General features: G+C 40.8%; 1 protein-coding gene across 1 annotated transcript; it reads right to left on the bottom strand.

Moving 5' to 3' along the window:
* Window positions 1-11775: 11775 nt before the first annotated feature.
* Window positions 11776-18967, bottom strand: LOC128095204 (mas-related G-protein coupled receptor member X2-like). Its single transcript, XM_052713997.1, has 2 exons — window positions 18957-18967; window positions 11776-12784 (listed from the first exon to the last, which is right to left on the bottom strand). The coding sequence occupies exons 1-2, from the start codon at window positions 18965-18967 to the stop codon at window positions 11776-11778; spliced, it is 1020 nt and encodes a 339-aa protein (XP_052569957.1).
* Window positions 18968-23334: the final 4367 nt, after the last annotated feature.

Below are 23334 nucleotides of genomic sequence, written 5' to 3'. Positions count from 1 at the left end.
TGGACTACAATCTGTATAACTACAGAGGCTAGATAGAGAGTAAGGGTTTAGTGGGGAGGGAAGGAACTCCGCAGGAGGGAAAAATAGAATTTACAGTAATGGATTGATGCGTGGGAGGTGGAACCGGAACATTCAAATGAGAGGTAAGGAGGGGGGAAGTATGGTGAGGGACAGCTAAAACTAAGGGTCATTTGAAGGTTCATATGGAAATCTGTTACAGTAGAAACTTCTTTAAATATATACATATTTTAAGAAATCTAAATGGAATCAGCAAATAACATGGAAGACCAAGCTCCAACTAGACCTTTCTTGCCATCAAATGAAACCTTCAGTGCCAAGAATGGGTTATACCTAATTGAATAGTTGGCCAAAGGAGACCCTTGGAAACTCTCAAACAACCAAACTATTGCTAAACTATTAGTAGCTCTTCACAAACTGATGGTAAGGTCATATTTCTGAAGACAACACCTACACAACTCGTTGAACATGGTGAAGTCAAGCTGGTGCCTACTTAGAGCCTTCATCCCTACTGACTTGTGTTCATGGTACTGAAAGATACTCTGCACACTACCAGAAGGAATTGGGAAACACCATCCCAGCTTTAAACACTTTGCCCTACTATAGTGACCTATCATGCGTGATACACTAATGCAATAGGACATCAAAAATTGTGGGAGTTACCAACTACTATCTGGTTGGGCTTAAGGCCTACTCCATGAAATGGAATTCATACCTGATTCCACTTGTTGTCAAAGACTACCTGGAATAGATAAGCCATGAACTAAGGGGGAAACAAATACTACAACTCTGCTACAAAATGTAGCAATAAATGACTCCTAACAACATTTTGATACATTCCTAGATGGGTGTCTTGTTCAGCCATCAGTGAAGCTTCTTTCTAAAGTACATGAGAACAAACACAGAGACCAAAATTGGACAATCTGATGGAAATGAGAAACTTTGGAATACTAGGTCCTTAATGGAATTTCTCCATCAAATCCTTCCCCTGGAGGCTCATGAAACTTTGTGGAAGAGGAGATGGAAAGACTGTAGGATCCACTGAGGAGGGAGAACACCAAGGAAACAAGGCCTTCTTGACAAAATAGGACAGATGCACATATGAATTCATAGACACTATGCCTGTACAAGTCTTAGATGGCATCTCAGAACTGAAAGGGGAAGTGGACACTAGCTCCCATCCCCATCTTAGAAGTTGTCTTCAATTGATATCTGCTCACAAAAGAAAAACTAGTTTTCTTCAATGGAATCTCACTGGGTATACAAATAACACTTAAGGGAAAACCTCATTCCTGACAGAAGCTGACCCACACAAAACAAGCTCAATGGTACAATTGGAAGACTGTTGTAATGCTCTGTCTGGGCAATTGTTTTCTCTTTTCCTTGAATCTTTGCTAGTTATGGCTTCCAGTTTTATGATTTTATTGGGATTCCTGTTTGTGAATGTGTGTGTGTGTGTGTGTGTGTGTGTGTGTGTGTGTGTGTGTGTGTGTGTGTATCTCTGCATATGTAGGTGTTTCTTGTGCTTTATCCTTGGCTCTTTCTGTTTATTTGTTTTGCCCTATTCTTCTCGTTTGTCTATTTGCTTTCTGGTAAAAGAGAGAACATGAATGGACTTGAGTGATGGAGAAGGTGGAGAGAATTTGAAAGTAGCATGGGGAAGAACCAAATTCTATTTTAAATATAAGAAAAACATGGGAAAAAAGAATATATTGTATGAATAATCTATTTTAAAACACAACAATAGCAAAAAAACAGAAACAGAAACTTCAACAGGACAAGAAAACCAGGCATGGTCAGTTTAACTGTGGACAGTTGTCACATGTGTGGCTATAGGAAATGGAGCAATTCATTTTAAATTGCTAGCTGGAGGTGATGAACAGCCACAGCTTCACACGAGAGAAGAGGCAGATGTGGGGACTGGAGGAGGGCAGGAGATAAAAAAGAAACCATGTCATGAGCACATGGGGTCCACTATCTCTGAATTAAGGGGCCCATTTCTCCATGAGACATCACATTGACATTTGGTTTTACTGAATATGGAGCCTTTTCCTACCAGAGGACAGCACACGGCTTCTATTATGACTAAGAACACCAGACAAGACACATTCTTCTGTAGGACTGTCCCCAGGCTGAAGACTAGAAGCCCATTTCAGGGTCTAGCAATGGCCTCTTCCTTCCAGGCAGCTCAGAGCTGCTCCTGTGAAGCAAGTTCCTGCTAACTGAAGCAGTCCCTCCTAGAGGAAGGAAGGAGGCTCCTGAGGCTCTGTCACCAGCTGAGGCTGCCTGGAGAAGACTCAGAATGAACATGTCCTACTGTCTTTAGTCCAGCAAGGAGCTCCAGGACTACAACTTTTATGAGTTGTCATCCATGATGGGGTGGCCTTTTTAAGGCACATATGTCCCTCTGTCATTCATGCTCCTGTAAAGGAACCCCTCATCCATACTCCACAGGTAATCCCTCACTCATCATCCTGTAAGACACTCCAATAAACTAGTTGGTTCACCAAGCTGGACTTTGGTAGAATTCTTATTTTGCTCTTCATGGGTTTCCTGCATAAATGTTTGTTCACATCGCTTCTGAAAATTCACACAGCCACTTGGTGTCCAAACATGGCCAAGAGAATCAAAAAGGAGTTTGAGAGGAGTGTGCCTGATGATAACTAAACACATCTGGCACTCTGAAAGGCATATGACCCTCTATGGTCAAGAGCAGAATGTTAGGTTTGAGTATGGAAAACACTCTATAGGTTTACATGCTTTAAATGATTCCTCTCCAGGTGCTGGAGCTACTTGGGGAGACTGCAGGAACTTTAGAAGCCAGAATGTACTAAAGAAGTAAGTCACTGGGAGGAATGACCTGTCCTTCCTGTCACAGTCTGCATCCTGTCTTCCAGAGTGAGACCTTCATCTTCTGCTCTGTGCTCTCACTTCCATTGTATTCTGCTCATGTGCATGGGACAAATTCCCACAGCATAAAATATAAGTAAACTATTCCTCTCTAGTTATTCTGTAAAATATTTTATCACAGTGAAGCAAAAACTAATCCAGCACAGTTACTGCTCATCCTATGCTAAAGTACATTTGCATACTTCAAATGTGATGAGCTACAATTATTGCAGTGAATAATCTCTCCAGAGCAACATTTGTAGGAGACACAGAAGTTCTTGTGCTCACAGATAAACAGCAGGCAAACCAGAAATATTAAACGGGCAGGGTTCTGTGTAAAGGGAAAGTTCATAACTTGTTATCTGTCCAGAAGGCTGGGAGCAGATGGGGTTAATAGCCTGGTGACCTTTGTGCTATCTGTATGATGTAGACCACACTGAATCCTCCCCCAGACCCTTACCATTAGCTTGTTTTTCTCAATCTATAGAACACATCTGTTCTATAAATTATAGAAGATGGCACATGTTCTGTACAAAAACTTCTGATGTAGTCATGTCTTATTGTGCAGGGATTTAGGTAATTATCACCAGGAAATTTTTTTCAAGTTTTTCCATGTTTTAATATGCCTAAAATAAGCTACCTGGTGTCAAATGTGATCCAGCATTGGCCACTGAGTTGTGTTACCTTAATTTCCTTTTTGCCTCCCCTGGATTGACAGTCTGCTGGCCATAGAGTTTGCAGAGACCCTCTACAACAGTTGGGTTTGCTTTATTGTTATATCCTGAAGATCTTTGCAAGTGTTTCCTTCAACGATATTGGTCTGTAGTTTTTGTGGAATTCAGGTCTGTTCCTCCCTAATTGTTAGATGGAACTCACTAGTGATCTGTGTGGTTCTGAGATTTTCTTACACTAAGACTTTTTTCGTCCACAAGTATCACATTCAGTATCATTAAATTTTTTAAGAGATTTCATTTTATGTATAATTCTCTCTCTCTCTCTCTCTCTCTCTCTCTCTCTCTCTCTCTCTCTCTCTCTTCCATCTCTGTCTCCCCTCTCCTCCCTTCCTTCCTCTCTCTCCATGTATGTGTGTGTGTGTGTGTGTGTGTGTGTGTGTGTGTCTGGGTGTGTAGCTGGAGAGTTTCTCTCCGGGTCCTGCCATGCCCCCACAGTCCTGCAGCCCACTTATAAAATAATCATTCAGAAGCTTATATTACTTATAAACTGTATGGCCATGGAAGGCCATACAGGGTAGATTGTTGAACCTACTTTTAAAGAGCAACTTTTTTAAAATGTTTTACATTGTTATGGATTTTAGTTTATTGATACAAGTTTAAACTTAATTTGTTATACTGTATGTATATTTCTGCTCTCATTTGAGGTATTATGCTTATGTAACTCATTTAGATTGTAGTAGATAATTAAGAAATACAGATTAATAATTAGTCTTCTTTGATAGTCAAACTTATAGTCATGTTAAGTTTTCTAGGTATACATAGATATAATTCAATTAGGTAGGTAATCTTCAAACACTTCAAAGACCTACAGAATATGGCATTTAAAATGGCATTTTAAAATGTTTTAAAATTTAGACTTTCTGGACAGTGAAACATGTCTTCTCCTGGCAGCACCAATTTACTTCAGAGAGGAGGATGGGCATTGAAGACACTCTACATGGGGTTTATCTTCTTCTTGGTATAAATAGCCATTTTGGCAAGAAACTGTTCTTGCCTGGACTGCTTGATTGACTGGACATGCAGGACCCATAGGAAGGTGACCACTGAACTTTGCTTGGCAAAATGGTCCTTCAGGTTCTTGCTTCACAGAGGAAACTGCCAGATATTCTACAGGACACAGAGAGAAGTGACTGAGAGACTCTAGACCTGTGGGCTGAAGACAGAGGCCCCAACTTTACAGAGAAAATTTGGGTGACTGTCCAGGCTGCCAGCTGTCTCTGTCTACTCTTGTAAGACTCCCGAAAGTTGTTTGTGTCCTTCTCCTGTTTCTCTGGTAATAGTATATCTTTCTGAGGTCTTTGATATAGTTGAAGACTAGATAGTTATAATTTCCTTAGTTATGATAAAAGATAAGTTAGATATAAAACCTTAGACTCACAAATATAGGATAGATAGACTATCTTCTTTAATTTTGCCAAATACAAATAGATTAGATATTATAAATAGACTAGATATTGTAACTGTAATTCTTGCTTGATAATTGTTTTGTTATATGTAATTTTACTATGTGAAAGTTAAAAACCTTCCTTTTTGAAAAAAGAACAGGGGAAGTGCTGTGGGATGTTCTCTATGCTGTGAATGTGTTGTTCTGACTGGTTAATAAATAAAGGGCTGATTGGCCAGTAGCCAGGCAGGAAGTATCTGCGGAACAAAGAGAGAGGAGAATGCTGGGAACAGGAAGGCTGAGTCAGAAGATGCTGCCAGCCACCGCTGCCATGAGAAACAAGATGGAAGGTACCAGTAAGCCACAAGCCACGTGGCAACTTATATATTAATAGAAATGGGTTAATTTAAAACATAAGAACTAGATAGAAAGAAGTCTAAGCCATTAGGCCAAACAGTTTAAATAATATCGGCGTCTATGTGTTTATTTGGGTCTGAGCGGCTGCGGGTCTGAGAGGGACTGGAGAAAACTCCAACTACAGGTGTGTGCCTCTTATTTGTGTCCATGTGTTGAGGGGAATATTTCAGGTCCATCTGGAAGTCTGGAGATTTGGATACCTCTAGAACTGGAGTTTCAGGTGGCTGTGAGTTAACTGGTATGGAGCTGAAACCAACTAGTCCTCTGCAAGAGTAGTGTGTGCTTTTAACTACTGCACCAACTCTCCAGCATCATCATTTTTAAGTCTTTGTGAATGTATCTTGGTGAGGAGTGATGTGTATGTCTCCAGGTGTGTCCATTTCTATTAGGCTACCAACATTTTGCCATCTATATGCTCATAAGAATCTCTAATACTCCTTGCATTTCCATGGTATCAGCCCTGAAGTCTTTTTCACCAAAGATAGTACACATATTTGAGTCCTACATCTTGTTTTCTAAGATAGTCTAGATAAAGTTTTTCAATTTAGTTTCTCTTTTCTAAGAAGTAGGTCTTTGTTTTGTTCATCATTGTGTTTGAATCTTCACTTATGTCTTCTCTGATCTTTATTACTTATTCCCTTCTAATAATTTTGATTTGTTTCCTTTTTGTGTTCTAGTTCCTTGAGATGTCCAGACATTTTTTCAATATTTATATATGTGTGTATGTAAGGGGATGCTGAACACATCCACAGTCCACCTGTGGAGAAGAGGACAACATTTAGTGGTCAGTTCTGTCCTTCCACTGTGTAAATCTCTGAAATGGAACTCAGGAGGTCAGGCTTAGAATCAAGAGACTCCCACTATGCCATTTCACTCTCATATATATTTTCGGAACCAATGTTTCCAATTGATACTAAGGATATGTGCATGTGTGTGGGGAGGAGATGTTTGAGATACAGGCAACATACCTATAGGTTTCACACACTCAAAGAAAAGAAGAGTCTCCCTCCCTGGGTTTCATCAACTGCCAAGAAAACCTCTTAAATCCAGGCAGGATTTTATTTTATTTTTTATTTTTCGAGAATTTCAAACATGAGTACTATTTTTGCGTTATCCCCCTCACAACTCTTCTCATGTTCCCACTCCCTCTCAAATTCAAGACTTTTTCTTCTTTATATTATTACTGTTACAAACTTACATACAGATAAATATCTGTGTGTGTGTGTGTGTGTGTGTGTGTGTATGTGTGTGTGTGTGTGTGTGTGTGTATAACCATTTGAGTCTATTTACTGTTGCTCATAAATACAGATCATGTTTAAGGCTGACCACTTTGGACTGAGTAACCCATGGGAGGCTCATCCCTGAAGAACACTGATTCTCCTTCTCTCAGTAGCCACTGATTGCTTGTAGCTCTTCATTTAGGAGTGAGTCCTTGTAAGATTTCCTGATCCACATTGGCATGTCCACTGTGGGAGCCCATTCTCGGGTTCCTCGTGGCTTTACCCAGCAGGTCCGCATAGAGGATGATTAGGACCACGGGCCTGAGTGCAGGTGTCTGAGATGGTCTGCATTTGGTTGTGCTGGGGGAGGAGGTCTTTTGCTCCACCCCTTGGCATCTCTATAAAAACTCTGAGGCAGAGACAGTCAGGGCCCGTTGGAAAAGGTTCCAGGCCCTCTCGAGGCTATCCTTTATTTTCTATCTGTTTATCTCCGCAGATTCTCTGCAATAAATCCTTCTATCTAATATTTCCTGCTGCTCACACTCAAGAAAACTCTGGGGAACTGTGGGGGTGGTGGGTAAACGCCCCACAGTCCACTGATGTTATCATTATGCAGGTCTTGTTTAAGCAACCATATTGTTGAAATTGTATGGATGCATCCTCCCTGCCATGTCTAGAAGACACTATCTAGCAGCAGTCATCTGGTATTCTGAATATTACCATCTTTCTTCCCCATAATCCTCATTGTTCCCTGGATCTTAGGTGTAGTGGTTACTTTGTAGATGTACAAAATGGGGCTGGGCAACACTTGATCCCTTATTTGTTACACATAGACCTGCTGTGGATTTGTAGTAGCTTCTGTATACTGCTACCTTGTTGTAACTAGAGGTTGAATTTAAGTTACCAGGCATGTGGGGCAGAGTCTCTGACCTTGAGGCAGCCAATAAATGAAAATTTAAAAGAGTGTCATGACAAAACAGAAAAAAAATGCAGTAATATAAAATATTCAATTAAACCTGAGAAGAACAAAATAGATTTGAATGCCAGCAAACAAAATATTGAATAGTACTCAGAGTGTAGCTCACTGTGAGAACCTGTACCCTGTAGCTAGAACTACAAACACAAATAGGTGAAATGATGACAGCTAGGATATTCACCGCTCTGATTACTGCCACATGCCTGGCCTCACTGGCTTTCATAACTATGGAGGGAGATTCCATGACCACTTTACTCCTGAATCCCTCTTGACTCAAAGGCCAGAACCACATGGCTGATGCTGCCAAGTTTTGTATTATGCTTAGAATGGAATTTGGCATAAGCTTTAATTTGTTGCTTTCATTTGTTGACTAGTTTCCTTTGTTTTTAGGAGAGTCTTTAGGCATTTCCCTTTTACAAGTTGGAAATTAACTGGATAATGTCTTGCCCTGAGAGCAGCACTCCTTTTATTCCTTTGCACATCAGGACTTTCTTTATAGACTACTTATCTCTTTGAGCACAAGACTTAGCTCTGACATTAAATTCCTTGGTGATCTTTTTCTCTGCAATTGTGCATATTATATTTCTTTTTTTCCCTGCTTACTCATTTTCATTGTAGACCTAATGTCCTTTGCAAACAAAATTAGTCCCAAATGCTCCAATTTATGCTCAGGCAAATACTTAGGACAAGGGTAAAAAGAGGCAGCATTCTTTAAAAAAAATATAAAGCAATAATAGTCTGTAGCACAGTTGCTAACATTGTTCCCCACTGAAACTTCTTAAGCTGGCCCTCCATAGTCTACAGTGCTTTCAGTATGACTGTTGTCCAAGTTCCTACTAGGATGGTCTGTTAAGCCCCACTTACGACACTCAACTACTTCCCTAGTCCAGAGATCCATAGTCTTCTGCATTCTTTGAAAAGCAGCATGGTTAGGCTTGTTATAACAATAGCACACTCACTGGTATCAATTTCTGTTATAGTTACATTTCTATTGATGTGATGAGAAACCATGACGAAGGCATTTATAAAGCAAAGCATTTAATTTAGGGGATTACAGTTCTAGAGGGTTAGAGTGCATGCCTACCATGACAGGAAGCATAGCAACAGGCAGGCAGGCAGGCAGGCAGGGCACAGGAGAAGTAGTTGAGAGCTTACACCTAATCCACAGGCATGGGAGTGGTCACTGAGAATGGCCTGGGTTTTTGAAACCTCAAAGACAACCCCTAGTGCCTTTCTTCCTCCTAAAAGCCCTCACCTAATCCTGTCCAAACAGTTCCCACCAATTAGGGGTAAGCATTCAAATATATGAGCCTATGGCAGCCATTCTCATTCAAACCACAGCAGTAAGAAACAGCATGGGATCTCTTTGTAATAACAGCAAACTGCACTCAGGAGTTTTCCTAAGTATGAAGTTTTTGCTACAAGGTGAAAATATGAATATTTACATGAGATAACGTATAGGTTAGTTTGTTCAACTATAACAAGCATGTAACCACATGTATATCAAGCATTATGCTGCACTCTTTCAATTTCCATCCTAAATTTTAGTTTAGAACAGAAATGTGGACAGCATTGACTGCTGAAGCAAAAGGTTTTGACTGGTGGGGAAACGTAAATGAAAAGAGGTAAGAGTGTTTCATGTCTTGATTGGGTTCTGAGTCCTGTAGCCACACGAACTTAAGAAAACCTGTCGATTCCTTTCCTTTGATCTGCTCATATTATGCTGTTTTAATTGTACTTCAATTGAAATTATCACATGCTGCATCTTTAGAATTGAAGTATTATTTTATAGAAAAATGTTACTCAAACAAGCATAATTTAGCTAATAAGTGCTGTGGTTTCTGGGAATGGAATGAAGTTGAAATGAGGTCAATTTCAAGGGAACCTAGTCTAGAGGACCTCAATGGAAATTTGTCATGAGGTATTAGACAGTTAGAGAGAGAGGAATCATGCCAAAGACAAGAGAGGAGAGAAAAAAGACTTGACCACGGAATGCTAAGCAAGGCTTTGTGGAAGGACCCAGTGGAAGGGTGTGGATGGATGCTGATGGATCTTATTAAAAATTTGACCATATTCTTCCAATGCTGAAAAAGGCAGAAACAGTGAACTTGAAGGTGAAGACTTCACTGGGTGAACAGAGATTTAACATAGACTTCTATTGAGAATTTATATTCATTTACTAAGCAATTTATATACAAAAGACTATTGCCATAAATGTTTTAAAGCCTACAGAAATTAATAAGGACTAGAATTATAAGGTGTATCTTTCTAACCCTTCAAACACAGGGGAAACATTGCTTTTTAAAAGGAAATGTTACAAAACACAACAGTTAATAAATCACCACTGGGTTGAGAGAGATGAGAGAGGTTCTAGACCAGAACATAGCTATTTAGAAGGCAGTTTCTGATTACACCATTTGTTAGGTGTGTGCAGTTTATTTACTGAACTGTACATGTACTGGTGAAGCTGATTATTGGAAACATCTAGTCTTTAGACTTTTAAGAGCATGGTGTGGTAATGCATGTTTTTAATCCTAGACTGAGGCAGGTGTATCTGAGTTCCATGTAAGCCAGGGATACATAGACTTTGTCTCAACGCAGTAAGAAAACATGCATAATGGACTCATAGGGTGGCTCAGGAGGTAAAGCTGCTTGCACCAAGCTGGTGACATGAATTTGATCTCCAGGACCCACATGATAAAAGGAGAAAACTGATTCACAATTTGTCTTTTAGTCTCCATAAAAGTGCAATAGCATGCATGTGCTCACATGCATACACTAATTCATAAATGTAACAGATGCATAACATGGAAAAAAGAGAGGGATAAGACCACCTTTTAAGGATTGTTTTGTTATTTCATAAGAATGGTTACACTGGGGAAATGGAATTGCTAAACTTGGTCTTGAATAGATGCTGTTATCAGGTGGTGGAGGTGGGTAGGGGAAAGATTAATGCAGAATAAGGCACTGTACCTGTTGGTTAGTTCCAATTGTCTAACCATATGGTTAAAATGATAGCTCATGAATATGGTAGAAATGACAAGAAGGTTCCTCTTGAACATAGAATTGTTGAGTCCTTTCTAGAAATTGTGAGGTAATTTATGTTGCCAGGCTGACTGTGAAAGGGCAGAGGGAGACTCAAGGGATGAGATTTGCAATACTGTGTTGAGACTTACATCCTGAAAACTTGTGTCAAAAGTGCATCTTCCAACTATTTCATAGGAATACATTTATTAAGCAGGAACACGTCTTCTTCCTCATATGTTAGTACATAGATCTGCATATAACTTAGGAATGCTATACTTGGTGTGGTTTGTTGCTTTGCATTTCCTTGTTAAACTGAGCATTGAGGGAATGCAGAATTTTAATTGTAACTTCACCAGTACTTCTATATAAAGGCCCACTGCCATTTTTATCTTCTATGAAATTTTTGTTGCCAAGGAAGAGAGGATTACAATTTTGTCTGACAGATTAAGATGTCATGGTGTATTCTTAGTTATCAAAATACTCATGTAGCATGGGGTTATTAGTTGGTGAATAGTTACAATGTGGGAGAAGGTGTTGTAAATACTGAATAATCTCAACTACCTCAATGTATGCACACTTACTTGTAGGATCTAGAAGGACACATCAAGATGAGCTGCTTGTGACTGGGTGACTTTATTCTTGGCCTCTTGTGTTTTGTTTCATAAAATGCACATATTAAAAAATAAATAAAACCATATTTTAAAGCTTAAAAAAAGAAAAGAAAATTGATGCAAAATATAACATGGATTTAACCACTATCATGCTCAGTGACCGAAGAAATGAAGATCTTCACGGCATTTCCTTGACCCTTCTGCTGAAGGAGGGATTTGTCAATAGTGGTCAACAGTTCTCCAGGACCCCAGAGAGCTTCTAAGGACTCCCATAAAGAGGAGATGATGAAGCCCTGAGTATGACAGCTCCAGAAATGCTGCAGTCAGTATTTGTATAACAAGTCCAGTATCAATCAACTTCGACAAGATTGACTACTTTCCCAACTGATTTAACTTCAGATCATCAACTAACCAAGGTTATGAAATTGCCATAAACTGATGAGGACAAAGTTGTTTCTCAAAGTTAATTCTGTCTAAACAAAACAGATCTAAGTCACTATCAGACTCTTTTCATTTCTCTAGATCTTTCTGAAGAACTCTTCTCTTCACATTCTTCCTCCTCAGGAGTATCCTGCATGGCTCTCTGCAGAAGGAGCTTGAGAGTGTTCCTCTGGAACCTACAATGCCTAATGGAGCCAACGAGGAAGTAAATTACAGGATTGGCACAGCTGTTGACACAGGAGAGAAATAGTGTCACAGAATAAAAATCACAAGACACAACATAATCAAAATTTTCAATCCATTCTAAGAGAAACTGATAGATCCCATAGGGCAAACCAAAGAACAGAAAGACCAGCACTGTGCAAACAATGGTCACAAACAGCCTGGTCACAGGAATCCTGTGTGAGCCACAGAAGATAGTAACCACTAAGGCCAGACTAGACCCCAAGAGAACCACAAATAAAACAATTAACCATGCAGCAGTGATGAAATCAAATGTCTGACACCAATCAGGGCCAAGACTATCAAGTAGCAAGCCACATCCTTTTCCTTCCAGGAGGCTTAACAGCAGGGACAAAAAACAAAGCAGGATACATATGACAGTTGATGTGTGCCTCGGGCGCCGGCAGCGATACCAGATGGGCCACATGACAGACAGGCTTCGTTCAATGCTAATGGCACTGAGCATGCTCAGGCCACAAAGATAAGCAAAGTTTGACACAACAAAAGAAAACAGAGGTGTGTCAATGGTCTTGGAGTAGAAGATGTCCAAAATAATATAAATACAATGTACAATTTGAAAGCAGAGGAAGAGGAAGTCAGCCCCGGCCAGGTTGAGGATGTAGACAGAGAAGCCATTTCTGCGCATGTGGAATCCCAGAAGCCACAACACTATGGCATTCCCAACCAGTCCAACCAGGGCAATGATGAGGGACAGGAAAATCATGGTACAGAACATGATGTCACAAAGAGGAATTCCAGTGTGGTTTCTTCCATTCGGTGCTGTGATGTTAGTGCCCCAGTCTGGGATGTTTAGATCCACTGGTAGGAGCTCTCCACTACTGTTCCTGGAAAGAAAAACAAGATATGAGCACATGCTGTGTTCTCTCTGATTCTTAGGACCACTTTGCTCTGTGTGAATGACTGACCTGGTTCACAAAAAGGAGAAATAGGACTGTAGAGACTGAGTAGATTATGAAAACCGATTGTTTCTGGAGCCTTCATTTAAATCCAGTTTGTATTTGTTTGTAGTTGGTGGCCCCAATAAAGAAACTCAGTGTCTTGGGCTGTGTCAGAAAGAAATAGAACTCTGAACCTAACTTTCTTTCTGTCATTAGGCTAGTTCTTCTCTGGTGTAGGAACTTGGAAGCCAGAAGCAGGACCATCAGCTGCTCTTAGTCTGGCAGGGGAAAATATGGAAATCATGAATGAGAGTCAAGATGGGTATGCCAAGACTTACTAAGAGCAGTATGAGAGGAACCAGATTTACAGGTTAATGAGAATGAACCTGTCTGCATTTCAGATTTGAACCTAAAAAGCAGGAAAGCCTTTGAGGACATCAGAAACCTTTCTGTTGTCTGCTGCTACATCACAAGTGTCCATCTCTCTATTTAGACTTGGTGAGTAATTGAGACTTTTCACTGAACAAATGAATGAATTAATCATAAACTGAACAGCAGCTATACTTAGATTGAATGTTTTTGCAAATATTTTATACCAAGTTAGTACCACAAAACACATAGAAAAGGAAGAAAATATCACTGCTGAGGGTTCTGTTGGTGGAAAATTCTAGTGTGTTTGAAAGAATGGCTTATGCTACAAGATGGTGAATAATGACTTTTGTCATTCCCCAACCTAAGAATGTTCAATAAATGACTGCAATGATAGCCTGAAAGAGTTTCATACCGGAATTTGGACATTGATTTGAGGCTAACTGAACTTCTGACATTCTTGGAGAATAAAAAGGAAAATGTGCAGAAAGAGGGAAAGAAGGGAAGAAGTGATGGCTGTGCTAAGCAGAGGGGTTGTGACCCAGAAACATCCACGTGGGAAGACAGAGTATAAAGCAAACTACCGACCAGGCATGATAGCTTACTTGTGGAATACCAGATCTAGAGGCTGGGCCAGGAAGAGGTCCCTGAGTTCAAGCACAAACTAAACTACATAGTGAGGTCCAGAAAAGCCTGGGCTGACAGAACAAAAAGGAAGAAAGGAACAAAGAAAGAAAGGAAGGGAGGGAGGGAAGGAGGGAGGGAGGGAAGAAAGGAAGGAAGGAAGAAAGGAAGGGAGGAAGGAAGGAAGGAAGGAAGGAAGGAAGGAAGGAAGGAAGGAAGGAAGGGGAAAGAATGGGAGAGAGAGAGGGGGGAAGGAAAGAACAAAGGAGGGGAGGACGGAACCAGGAAAGAAAGAAAGAAAGAAAGAAAGAAAGAAAGAAAGAAAGAAAGAAAGAAAGAAAGAAAGAAAGAAAGAAAGAAAGAAAGAAAGAAAGAGGGGGAGGGAGGGAGGAAAGAAGGAAGGATCTCAACTTTGGAGACCTCTGGAACTCCCCAGTATCCTTTGGACAAAGGAGGGGTCTGAGATGCAGGCTAAAGCACAGAACACTAATTCCATGTTATAGTATTAAGGATTTCCCTTAATCTACAAAAATATAGGGACATTCCAACAATGGAGGCCTTCCAAATGGATATTAATAAAAAGAACCTATAACAAAATATAGTGGCAAGTGTCAGGAGTAGATGACATAAAGCAGATGCTGATGTTAAAAGATGCAGGAGCATGAGTCAGTTCACCCAAAGAGTAAAACCTATTAGCAAAGTAACAGAGTCTAGTGTAAGCATTTTAGAGTTGGAACTGAATGATAATGTTCCACACCCTGAGAGAGTATGTAACTGCCAATCAAGTGTCACACGCATCCTGATAGAAACCACTCTCTTTGTTTACACCCTCTTAGGACTACCCTAGATATCCAACTAGATATCCCACCTTGGTCTTCTCTGTAGGTACTCACAGGCCCCTGATAAGATACTCCCTCCCAAACTTTGTTCCTTTGGGATTCCCCAAAAGTATGTAGTCCAAAACCCACCTGGGGACTCCAAAATGGCAGTCAAAAACTTATACCAAAATATATAACCAAGAACCAAACCCCAAATGCCCAGGTCCCGTTATAAAATTACAAACAATATTTAAAAAAATATGTCTCTCCTAAAGATCATGAATCCTATAGCATGTATCCCAAGTGAATACAATTTAGATGAAGCTCAAGACGTGGCATTCAAAAGAACAATTAAAAGCACGCTCGTGAGATTAAGGAGTTCAAAGAGGATTAAACCCCTGAATGAACTTAAAGAAGACAGGAGTAAACACCTGACTTAAGTAAAAAAACACAGTTGGCCAGGTATACATACAGCAGAAAACTCGTGTCTAGAAAACACAAGGAACTCAAAAAAGAAAACACCAAGAAATGAAGGAACACAATCAATGAATGCACTATAGATTTGAACAGACAAATCCCCAAAGAAGAAATATGAATATATGCTACCATTTTGAAAAATGTTCAATGTCAATGGCCATCAGGAAAACAAAAGTTAAAACTGCTTTGCAATTCCATCTTACTGGCTCTGGGTATGACAAGAGTGATGCTAAAATAAGCTTTCCCAGGACATGGCGGGGGGGGGGGGGGGGGGGGGGGGGGGGGGGGGGATGTGTGAAAAAAGGGTTGATAAAGAGGATGACAGAACTGAAGACTTGGAAAGAATGACTTCCTTGGGCAGCCTAGCTAGGGGAGAAGGAGGAAATGAAGCTGGTGATCCTCAGGGGGCCCCTACAGTCTGCTACCATGGGAGTTGAGCTGGGCCCTGGAGGCAACACCTTGAAGTAAGACAAAGGACTCTGGCAGATCTCTCTTAACTATATTTATTTGTATTTATTACAGAAAAGTATTATTAAAATATATGTGGAAATTTTCAAGTTCAAAGTGTAACATTCAGAGAACTTGTACAACATGAACCCACACATGTAGTCTCCTCCCAGATCAAAAATCATATTATTACCTGCAACTCAGACGCATCCCCTGTTGCCCATTGTGAGCCCCATGTACATCCTGAGTGGTAATCACAACCTTGTGTTCTAGCAACAGGATAAACATTACCTTTCTTCATCATAAAAAAAAGATTCCATCTTATCCCAAGCAGAATGGTTATCATCAAGAAGCCAAAGAACAAGAAATGCTGTAAAGGTATTGGGAAAGAGGAACACTCATTTACTGTTCTTTGTGAGAATGCAAACTGATACTACTGCTATAGAAAATGGTATGGTGATTCCTCAGAAAATGAGATAGAACTGTTATAGCAAGTATACTGGCTAGCTTTATATCAACTTGACACAAGCTAGTGTCATCAGAGGGGAGGGAGCCTCTACTGAGAAAATTCCTCCATAAGATCAGGCTGTATACAAGTCTGTGGGGCATTTTCCCAATTAGTGATTGATGGAAAGGACCCAGCCCATTATGAGTGGTACTGTTTTTGGGCTGATAGTTCTGGATTCTATAGCAAAGCAGGTTGAGCAAGCCATAAAGAGCAATCCAGTAAACAGCCCTCTTCTGTGGTCTCTGCATCAGCTCCTGCCTCCAGGTTCCTGCCCTATTTGAGTTCCTGTCTTGACTTCCTTTGATAATGACCTGTGATGTGGAAGCATAAGATGAACAGTTTCTTCCCCAAGTTCCTTTGATCATGGTGTTTCATCACAGCAATAGTAGTTTTAACTAAGAGAGCACCTGACTATACCATGCCTTGTCATGTATGCTAAAGACTTTACGTGCTACTAAAAAGAATCCTTTATTATCTATGTTAATTGCTGCCATTCTATTCACAATAACTAGAATAGGGAATCAGCCTAGAAGTCCATCAGCTGATGGGTGGACAGTAAAATGTTGTACATATATACAGTGGGACTAATTCAGTTGTGAAGGAAAATTATACTGTGAAATTTTCAAGTCAATGGCTGGAACTGGAAAAAAATATATTGAGGGAGGAAACCCAAGAACAACAAAAAGGCAAATCCCATATGTTCTGCTCCACTCTTGGATTCTAGCTTAAAATCTCTAATTTTGTGTGATCTACATGAATTACTTGTGGGAGGCAAGACATTAGAGAGAGGTCTTTGGGAGGAATATGCCTTAATGGAGGCAAAATATTGAAATGAAGGAAATATGAAAGTACAAAAAGGGATATGAGGGTAGAAAGGAGGAGGGGTGATGGAGGAATGGGGAAATAAAAACAGAAAAAGAGGGTTAATCAAAATTAAGAGTATAGAGAAATCTAATATCTTATAACTAAACTTTAAAACATTATTTTTGAAAAAGAGAGTTGCAGGGGAGCTACATTCCGTACCTGGGGGAAGCTGCTTTGAGGAGCCATGGGGTGTTAAAAAATTTCCTGCCAGACATGCTATAACTCTTTATGAGTTATTTGTCAAGGAGTCCCCAGGGCCCCCAAAACAATACAGATTTTTGTCATTCTTTCTGTTTTTCATCATAACTACATGTTCAGACCCTATTGCTGAAAACACCCCACACCTTGAGTGTACAAATTACAAGGAACAAGCTAGTACCAAGGTGGAAGAATCCTCCCTTCTAGGGCTAGCTTTTGTAATCCCAGAAGGTGTTATGCAAGATCCTGAGGGACAAACCACATCCATGGTCTTACCCAGCTATGAATCCTGCAATCTATGACAGCAACCTTACAGGTCAGAAATGCACACTTGTGCAATAGTGGCAGTATCGTTACGGGGGAACTGACTGCTTTCTGGTTGGATTTGAAGCCCACTACATATGAAGGAATACTTGCCTAGTGCTGGAAATCAGATCAAACACACAAGATTAGGGAGATCATATGCCCTGTGGTGAAACTGAATTCAGTTGTTGAACTAAATTGACAGCATAGCACTGCTCTCTGAATATTTATGTTAATACTAGTTGTGGACATTACATTGAGCCTTAATGAGAGAAGCTTCTCTTTCAAGCCAATGGTCATAAAAGAAGAAAATCATTACCAGACAAGGTACTGAGACTGGGTAAAGGTTGAGAGTTTACCCCTAAGAAAGTCATTTATTCCATTTTCCCTGAGGCTCAGGTAACATTGCAGAAGGAAGAGTGGAAAGAATGTAACGGCAGGAAAAAGAAGAGTTTCAAAATGATATCTCCTTGACAAGACATGGTCATTACAGTCACAGACTCAGAGCAGTTGGGAATACACATACAGATTCTACACAAAAATATTCCAATCAACAGCCAGGCATGGATGAAGGATGGATTCTGGAAGGGCTATTGCTCCCAACCGAATAATTGACTTACAGCTGATTCAAGGAGAGAAGAAACCATTGCCTTCAATCAGGTACCCACTAGTAAGTAAACCAGGTCTCAATAGGTAGTTCAGATAACCAAATAGGCATATATAATAGATGTTTCAAAACAAAACTAAAAATCATGGTCTCAAAAAGGAACTGGTAGAGAGGGAGATTGATAGATATGGAAGGAATAGTTGAAAGAGTTGGGGAGAGTAAGCAGAGTAAATAGTGTGCATATATAAAAAGATCAAAGAACAAAATTAATCAGTATTGAATGCCTGGGGCAGAGCATGGGTACTTTTGCAGTCACAGTAACAACCAGCTGTGTGTTCAGATGACTTCTACTTTACAACAATTGATAAAGCTCCACACTCCATGTTATTTTTAGGGGGTAGGAGATGGGTTCAATATCTCATGTATCTTTCCCTAAATATGTACATTGTTGATAAATTACACTTAATTAGGTTAGTTGCTCATTTTTAGACCATCTGCTTCCTACTGTGACAGAAATACACAAAAGATGGAAACTTTCCATTGCAGGAAACACAGTGACTGAGGTGCTGACAGAAATGTGCTTTTAGAAACAGTGCCTGTGCCCATATGCTGGCCATGTCAGGGAAAATGGCAGAAAGCTCACAATAGGAGCGTGTGTGAATAGATGGGGTGAGAGAAGAATGGGAGAAAGTATAAAGAGAGGGCACTGCCTTGGCTCACTGGCTTTAAACCTCCCACACTGCAGTCTGCCAGCCCACAGAGCTGACATGGAGGACCTTCATGACTCCTGTGTCTGCAAAAAAAAAAAAATGTGTGAGGCTCCTTGGATTCTTCACCTCAATGGTCACAGACAAAGAAAAATAAATAATAGCTTTGAGAAGAATATCTCAAAAAGTATCTTACCTTTCCTCCATTCTTCTTATGTGAGGTCATAAGCTGGTCTGTGGCAAAGAGAAGAGTCCCCCGAGTCACCTGTCAATATGAAACACATCTGTAGTTCAGAAACTGCAGAGAGACTGGTGCTTGCAGAAGGATAATCAAGAGGATAAGAAAGACCTGTGGTTTCCCATATTGGATCTAGGTATATGAGTGTCACTCCTATGAGTCATGCTCTTCTCAAAACTGTTCTCAATATCTTGCCTGGATCCTAGCTCTCATCCTCTGGCCATGCCCACCCCTACGGCTCCCCTTTCCTGTTAGTGTTTCTTGCAGCCAGAAGGCCAGCATTGCCAAGCAATGTGAGCCAGTACTGTAACATTATCTGGGTATCAGACTTATCTTTATGTTTGCAAAACCAGACCATGACTAAGCAACAGACAAAGATAATGATCAAATTAAATGAATTTGCAAAATAGTGACTTTAGACAGGAGTCTCAGTTTTGAAACTAAAACAGTTGCTTCTGTCAGATGCCCAACCTAAGGAAGGATCTAGGGAATGCATGGTCTACAGTTTCCTGGGACAACCTCCTTACTGCTAAGATGCCAAAGAGGAAGGTCAACTCAGCACTCAGCAGTGGGGCCATGAAGAAAGAACTCAAGATGTTATCTGCAAGAGTGCTAGCTAAACCTGCTTCTGCATAGGTGGAAATAAACAAAACCAAAAAGACAGCAGAAAAGGATAAATCTTCAACAAAAATCAAGCCACCAGAAAGAGAAGAGAGGAAAAAGGAAAATAGATCAAAACATGAAATCTTGTTATGCATATCTGCCTGGAACCTCAAAGGTCCTGACCAGCAGAGGCAGACAAAGCCTAGACAGAACCAACAATAAAATAACAGCCACAGGGCTGTGATGAAATAATTCGACAGATGTAATTCATTGGCAACTGTTTTAAGTAGGCGGATTCATCAGGCTTTTACAGGCTACTAAGCAGCAGACAGAATCTAGAGCAGGGCAAACGTTAACTGGCCAGTATTTTGGATAGAACTAGTGATCCTAAATGGATTACAAGACAGACAGGCAATGCTCACAGGTAACAACACTGAGCATGCTCAGGCCTATAGTGTAGGGATGAAGACAGTATAGTACACATGGTGATGGTGAATTTATATCATGACACCAGAGGATGTAGAAGTCAGCCCAGAAAAGCTTGACATTGTTAGACAAAGAAGACATCCTTACCTATTCAGAATCCCAGGAGCCAAGAACACTTCCTGCCAGCCCCACCAAGGCATTCAGGTTAGGGAAGCCCATAACCGGAGTCTCCCTATCTTGGTCTCTCAATATTTTGACAAAAGTCCTCTAATGACATTGGAATATTTGTAGTCCCAACACTTTAACCCATGTCCTAAGTCATATTATGACCTGAAAGCAGCAAAATGGTCTGAGCAGTCTCTATGAGGCAGTGGTAAGACTTAGGGCCCATTAATGCTTCTATCATGGAACAGGGTTAGAGAACAGGAACCCTCAAATCATGATGCATGGCCATTCCCAGGAACTGGGAAGGTACATCCAAGAGATAGAAAGATATCATGATGGAGATTCATGAAGGTAATGTCATCTTTTGTAAAGGCAGATGTGAGGATGGCCATACTTCCTAACTACAAAGTGACCATGGGGGCAAGAAGACCTTCATATATATTGTATATTTCAGGAATCTATTTCCATGTGAAGGCTATAGTGAATAATCATGAAATATAGGATCAACGAACAATGGAAGAAAGGAAGGAGATAAAGGCAGGAAGGAAAATGGAAGGAAAGAAGAAGTAATAGAAAACATTGTAGTTGAAAATTTTAGCCAAATCACAAATATTTAGTTAATAAATCTTGTTCTTTGACAAGTTCATACATATTCATAACTCCTCTGGTTACTCTCCTCTCCCACCCTCTCTTCTTTCCCTCCCACCCTGCCAACCCCACTTCTTACGACAACTATCTTTTGCATATTCATAACTCTCTCTGTGGTGTGTGTGTGTGTGTGTGTGTGTGTGTGTGTGTGTGTGTGTGTGTGTGTGTGTGTGTGTAAATTAGGGTCATCTGTGTGGCCACAGTTTGGGAACTGTCCATCACTGCCCAATAGAATACAATGCTTTCCCTTGTTGATACAGAATCTGATATCTGCCAATAGTTCAGCAGCACATGGCTGGGCCCTCTGAGCCCTTTCTCGATCCATAGCTGACTGTCCTATGTGTCTAACTCATGTAGGCCCAGTACCAGGAGACAAAACAGCTATGAGTTAATGATTGCTTCAACCATGTCATGCTTAGAAGACAGCATTTCACAACCCTTCTCTATCTTCTGCTCTTACACTATTTCAGCCCCCTCTTTGGTAACATTTCCTGAGCCTAAGGGCGATGGTATAAATGCCTGGTTTAGGACTGAGCCCTGCACCATCCTTTATTCTGAATACCTTGTGCAGCCATGGGTCTCTGAATTCCCTTGCATGCACTGCAAAAAGAGATTTCTCAGACTAAGACTGGGAGTAGCCGCTATCTGAGTTTGTACACATCCGTATTTGAAGGTATTTGGATACTATGTCAAAAGAGATAAGAAACACTAGTAGGTTCCAGCCTAGGGCTTAAGACGTTATCAACCATAGGTTCTTGACTGAATTTACAGTACTGTGTATGCATTGGTTCCTGTGGAGCAGGCCTCAAATATAACCAGAGAGCAGTTGGTTACTCTCATAACAGCCATACCACTGTTGCACCAACAGGCACATGTTGCCTGGCAGTTTGGGATTGTTATTCACAGAGTTCATAGCTGGATAGGAAATCACTCTTTATAATTCTATCAGCAGAAAGTTCTAGTTAGTTGTGAAGAATTCCTTGTGCTTGCCAATATGACTAATATTGTTCATGGGCATGTCTCCCAAACAGGGAGGTGCAGTAGCCATTTGCTGTTGAGAATCTAAGGTAGTATTGTATGAATGTGTTCAGTGATAAACTGTGTTTCTGGTACTGTTTAAAGCAAATGTGGGGAAGGCAATGCAGCTGATCAAGGAAGGTAAGTCAAGGCAATGTTGGGGGTAATTATTAAGTGATTTTCTCTATGCTCTTATTATAAAATGACCTATTTCTCCCCCACCCAGATGAACAGAGTGGAATTTTGATCCCAATTTAAATACTGGAGAAGATACTTCATCACAGAAGTGAGTAGAAACAGAAAATGGACTTCATATGCTGAGCAAGACTGTAGGTGATAAGACAGATTGTGAATTTCAGTCTGGGAAAGAGTAATGAGTCACTAAGTGTGTACATTAGAAGCTGACTGAGCTCTTTCAGGGCCCATTAAGGTAATTAATGTTAATATTCTCATTTTACTGGTAAGTAGAAAGAAGCACAGAGGAGTTGATTTTTTTGTTTTTTTTTCTTTCATTTTTCTTTATTAAGAAATTTTCTACTCACTCCACATACTATCCACAGATCTTCCCTCCTCCCACCCCCCAGCCCTCTTTCCCAAGCCACCCCGCATCCCCACATCCCCCAAATCGAGGTCTCCCATGGGGAGTCAGCAGAGCCCAACACGCTGGGCCTAGGCAGGTCCAAGCCCCTTCCCACTGCACCAAGCCTGTGCAAGGTGTCACACCACAGGCACCAGATTCCAGAAGCCTGCCCATAGACCAGGGACAGATCCTGATCCCCCTGCCTGGGTGCCCCCCAAACAGTTCAAGCCAAACAACCATCTTCCTTATCCAGAAGTCTCATGAGGACTCCACAGTCCTCCACCAGTCCACAGTTCATGGGCTTCCACTAGTGTGGCCGGTCATCTCTGCACATCCTCCCATCATGATCTCGATGTCCCTCACCTGCAGTATCTCTCCTCAATTGGATTCCCGGAGCTCAGCCTGGTGCCTGGCCATGGATCTCTGTATCTGCCTCCATCAGTCACTGGACAAAGGCTCTATGATGACAGCTAGGTTATTTGCTAGGCTGATCACTAGAGTAGACCAGTCCAGGAACCCTCTGGACCACTGTCAGCAGACCAAGGTGGGGTCAACCTTGTGGATTCCTGAGAGCCTCCCCAGCATCCTGCCTCTTCCTATTCCCATGATGTCCTCATCTATCATGATATCTCCCTTCCTGCCCTCCCACTCTGCCCCTGTTCCAGCTTGACCCTCCCATTTCCCTATGTGCACAGAGGAATTGAAAACATATTCTAAGGATATAAACTTGTATCTACGGGGCTGTGTCAGAGTCTTTGTCCTTAATTAATCCTGCAGATCCATTTCCAGGGTCAATGGCCAATTATACATGGAGGGAGAAACACCAACAAGATAGAACCAAGTCAAATCTACAAAGGATTATCAGACATGATAGATTTCAACAAATTTCTGAAATGA

The sequence above is a fragment of the Peromyscus californicus genome, unplaced genomic scaffold (genome assembly GCF_007827085.1).
Source record: "Peromyscus californicus insignis strain IS unplaced genomic scaffold, ASM782708v3 Scaffold_4__1_contigs__length_199733344, whole genome shotgun sequence".
Classification (NCBI taxonomy): Eukaryota; Metazoa; Chordata; class Mammalia; order Rodentia; family Cricetidae; genus Peromyscus; species Peromyscus californicus.
This window is presented reverse-complemented; position numbering and strand designations above follow the sequence as displayed.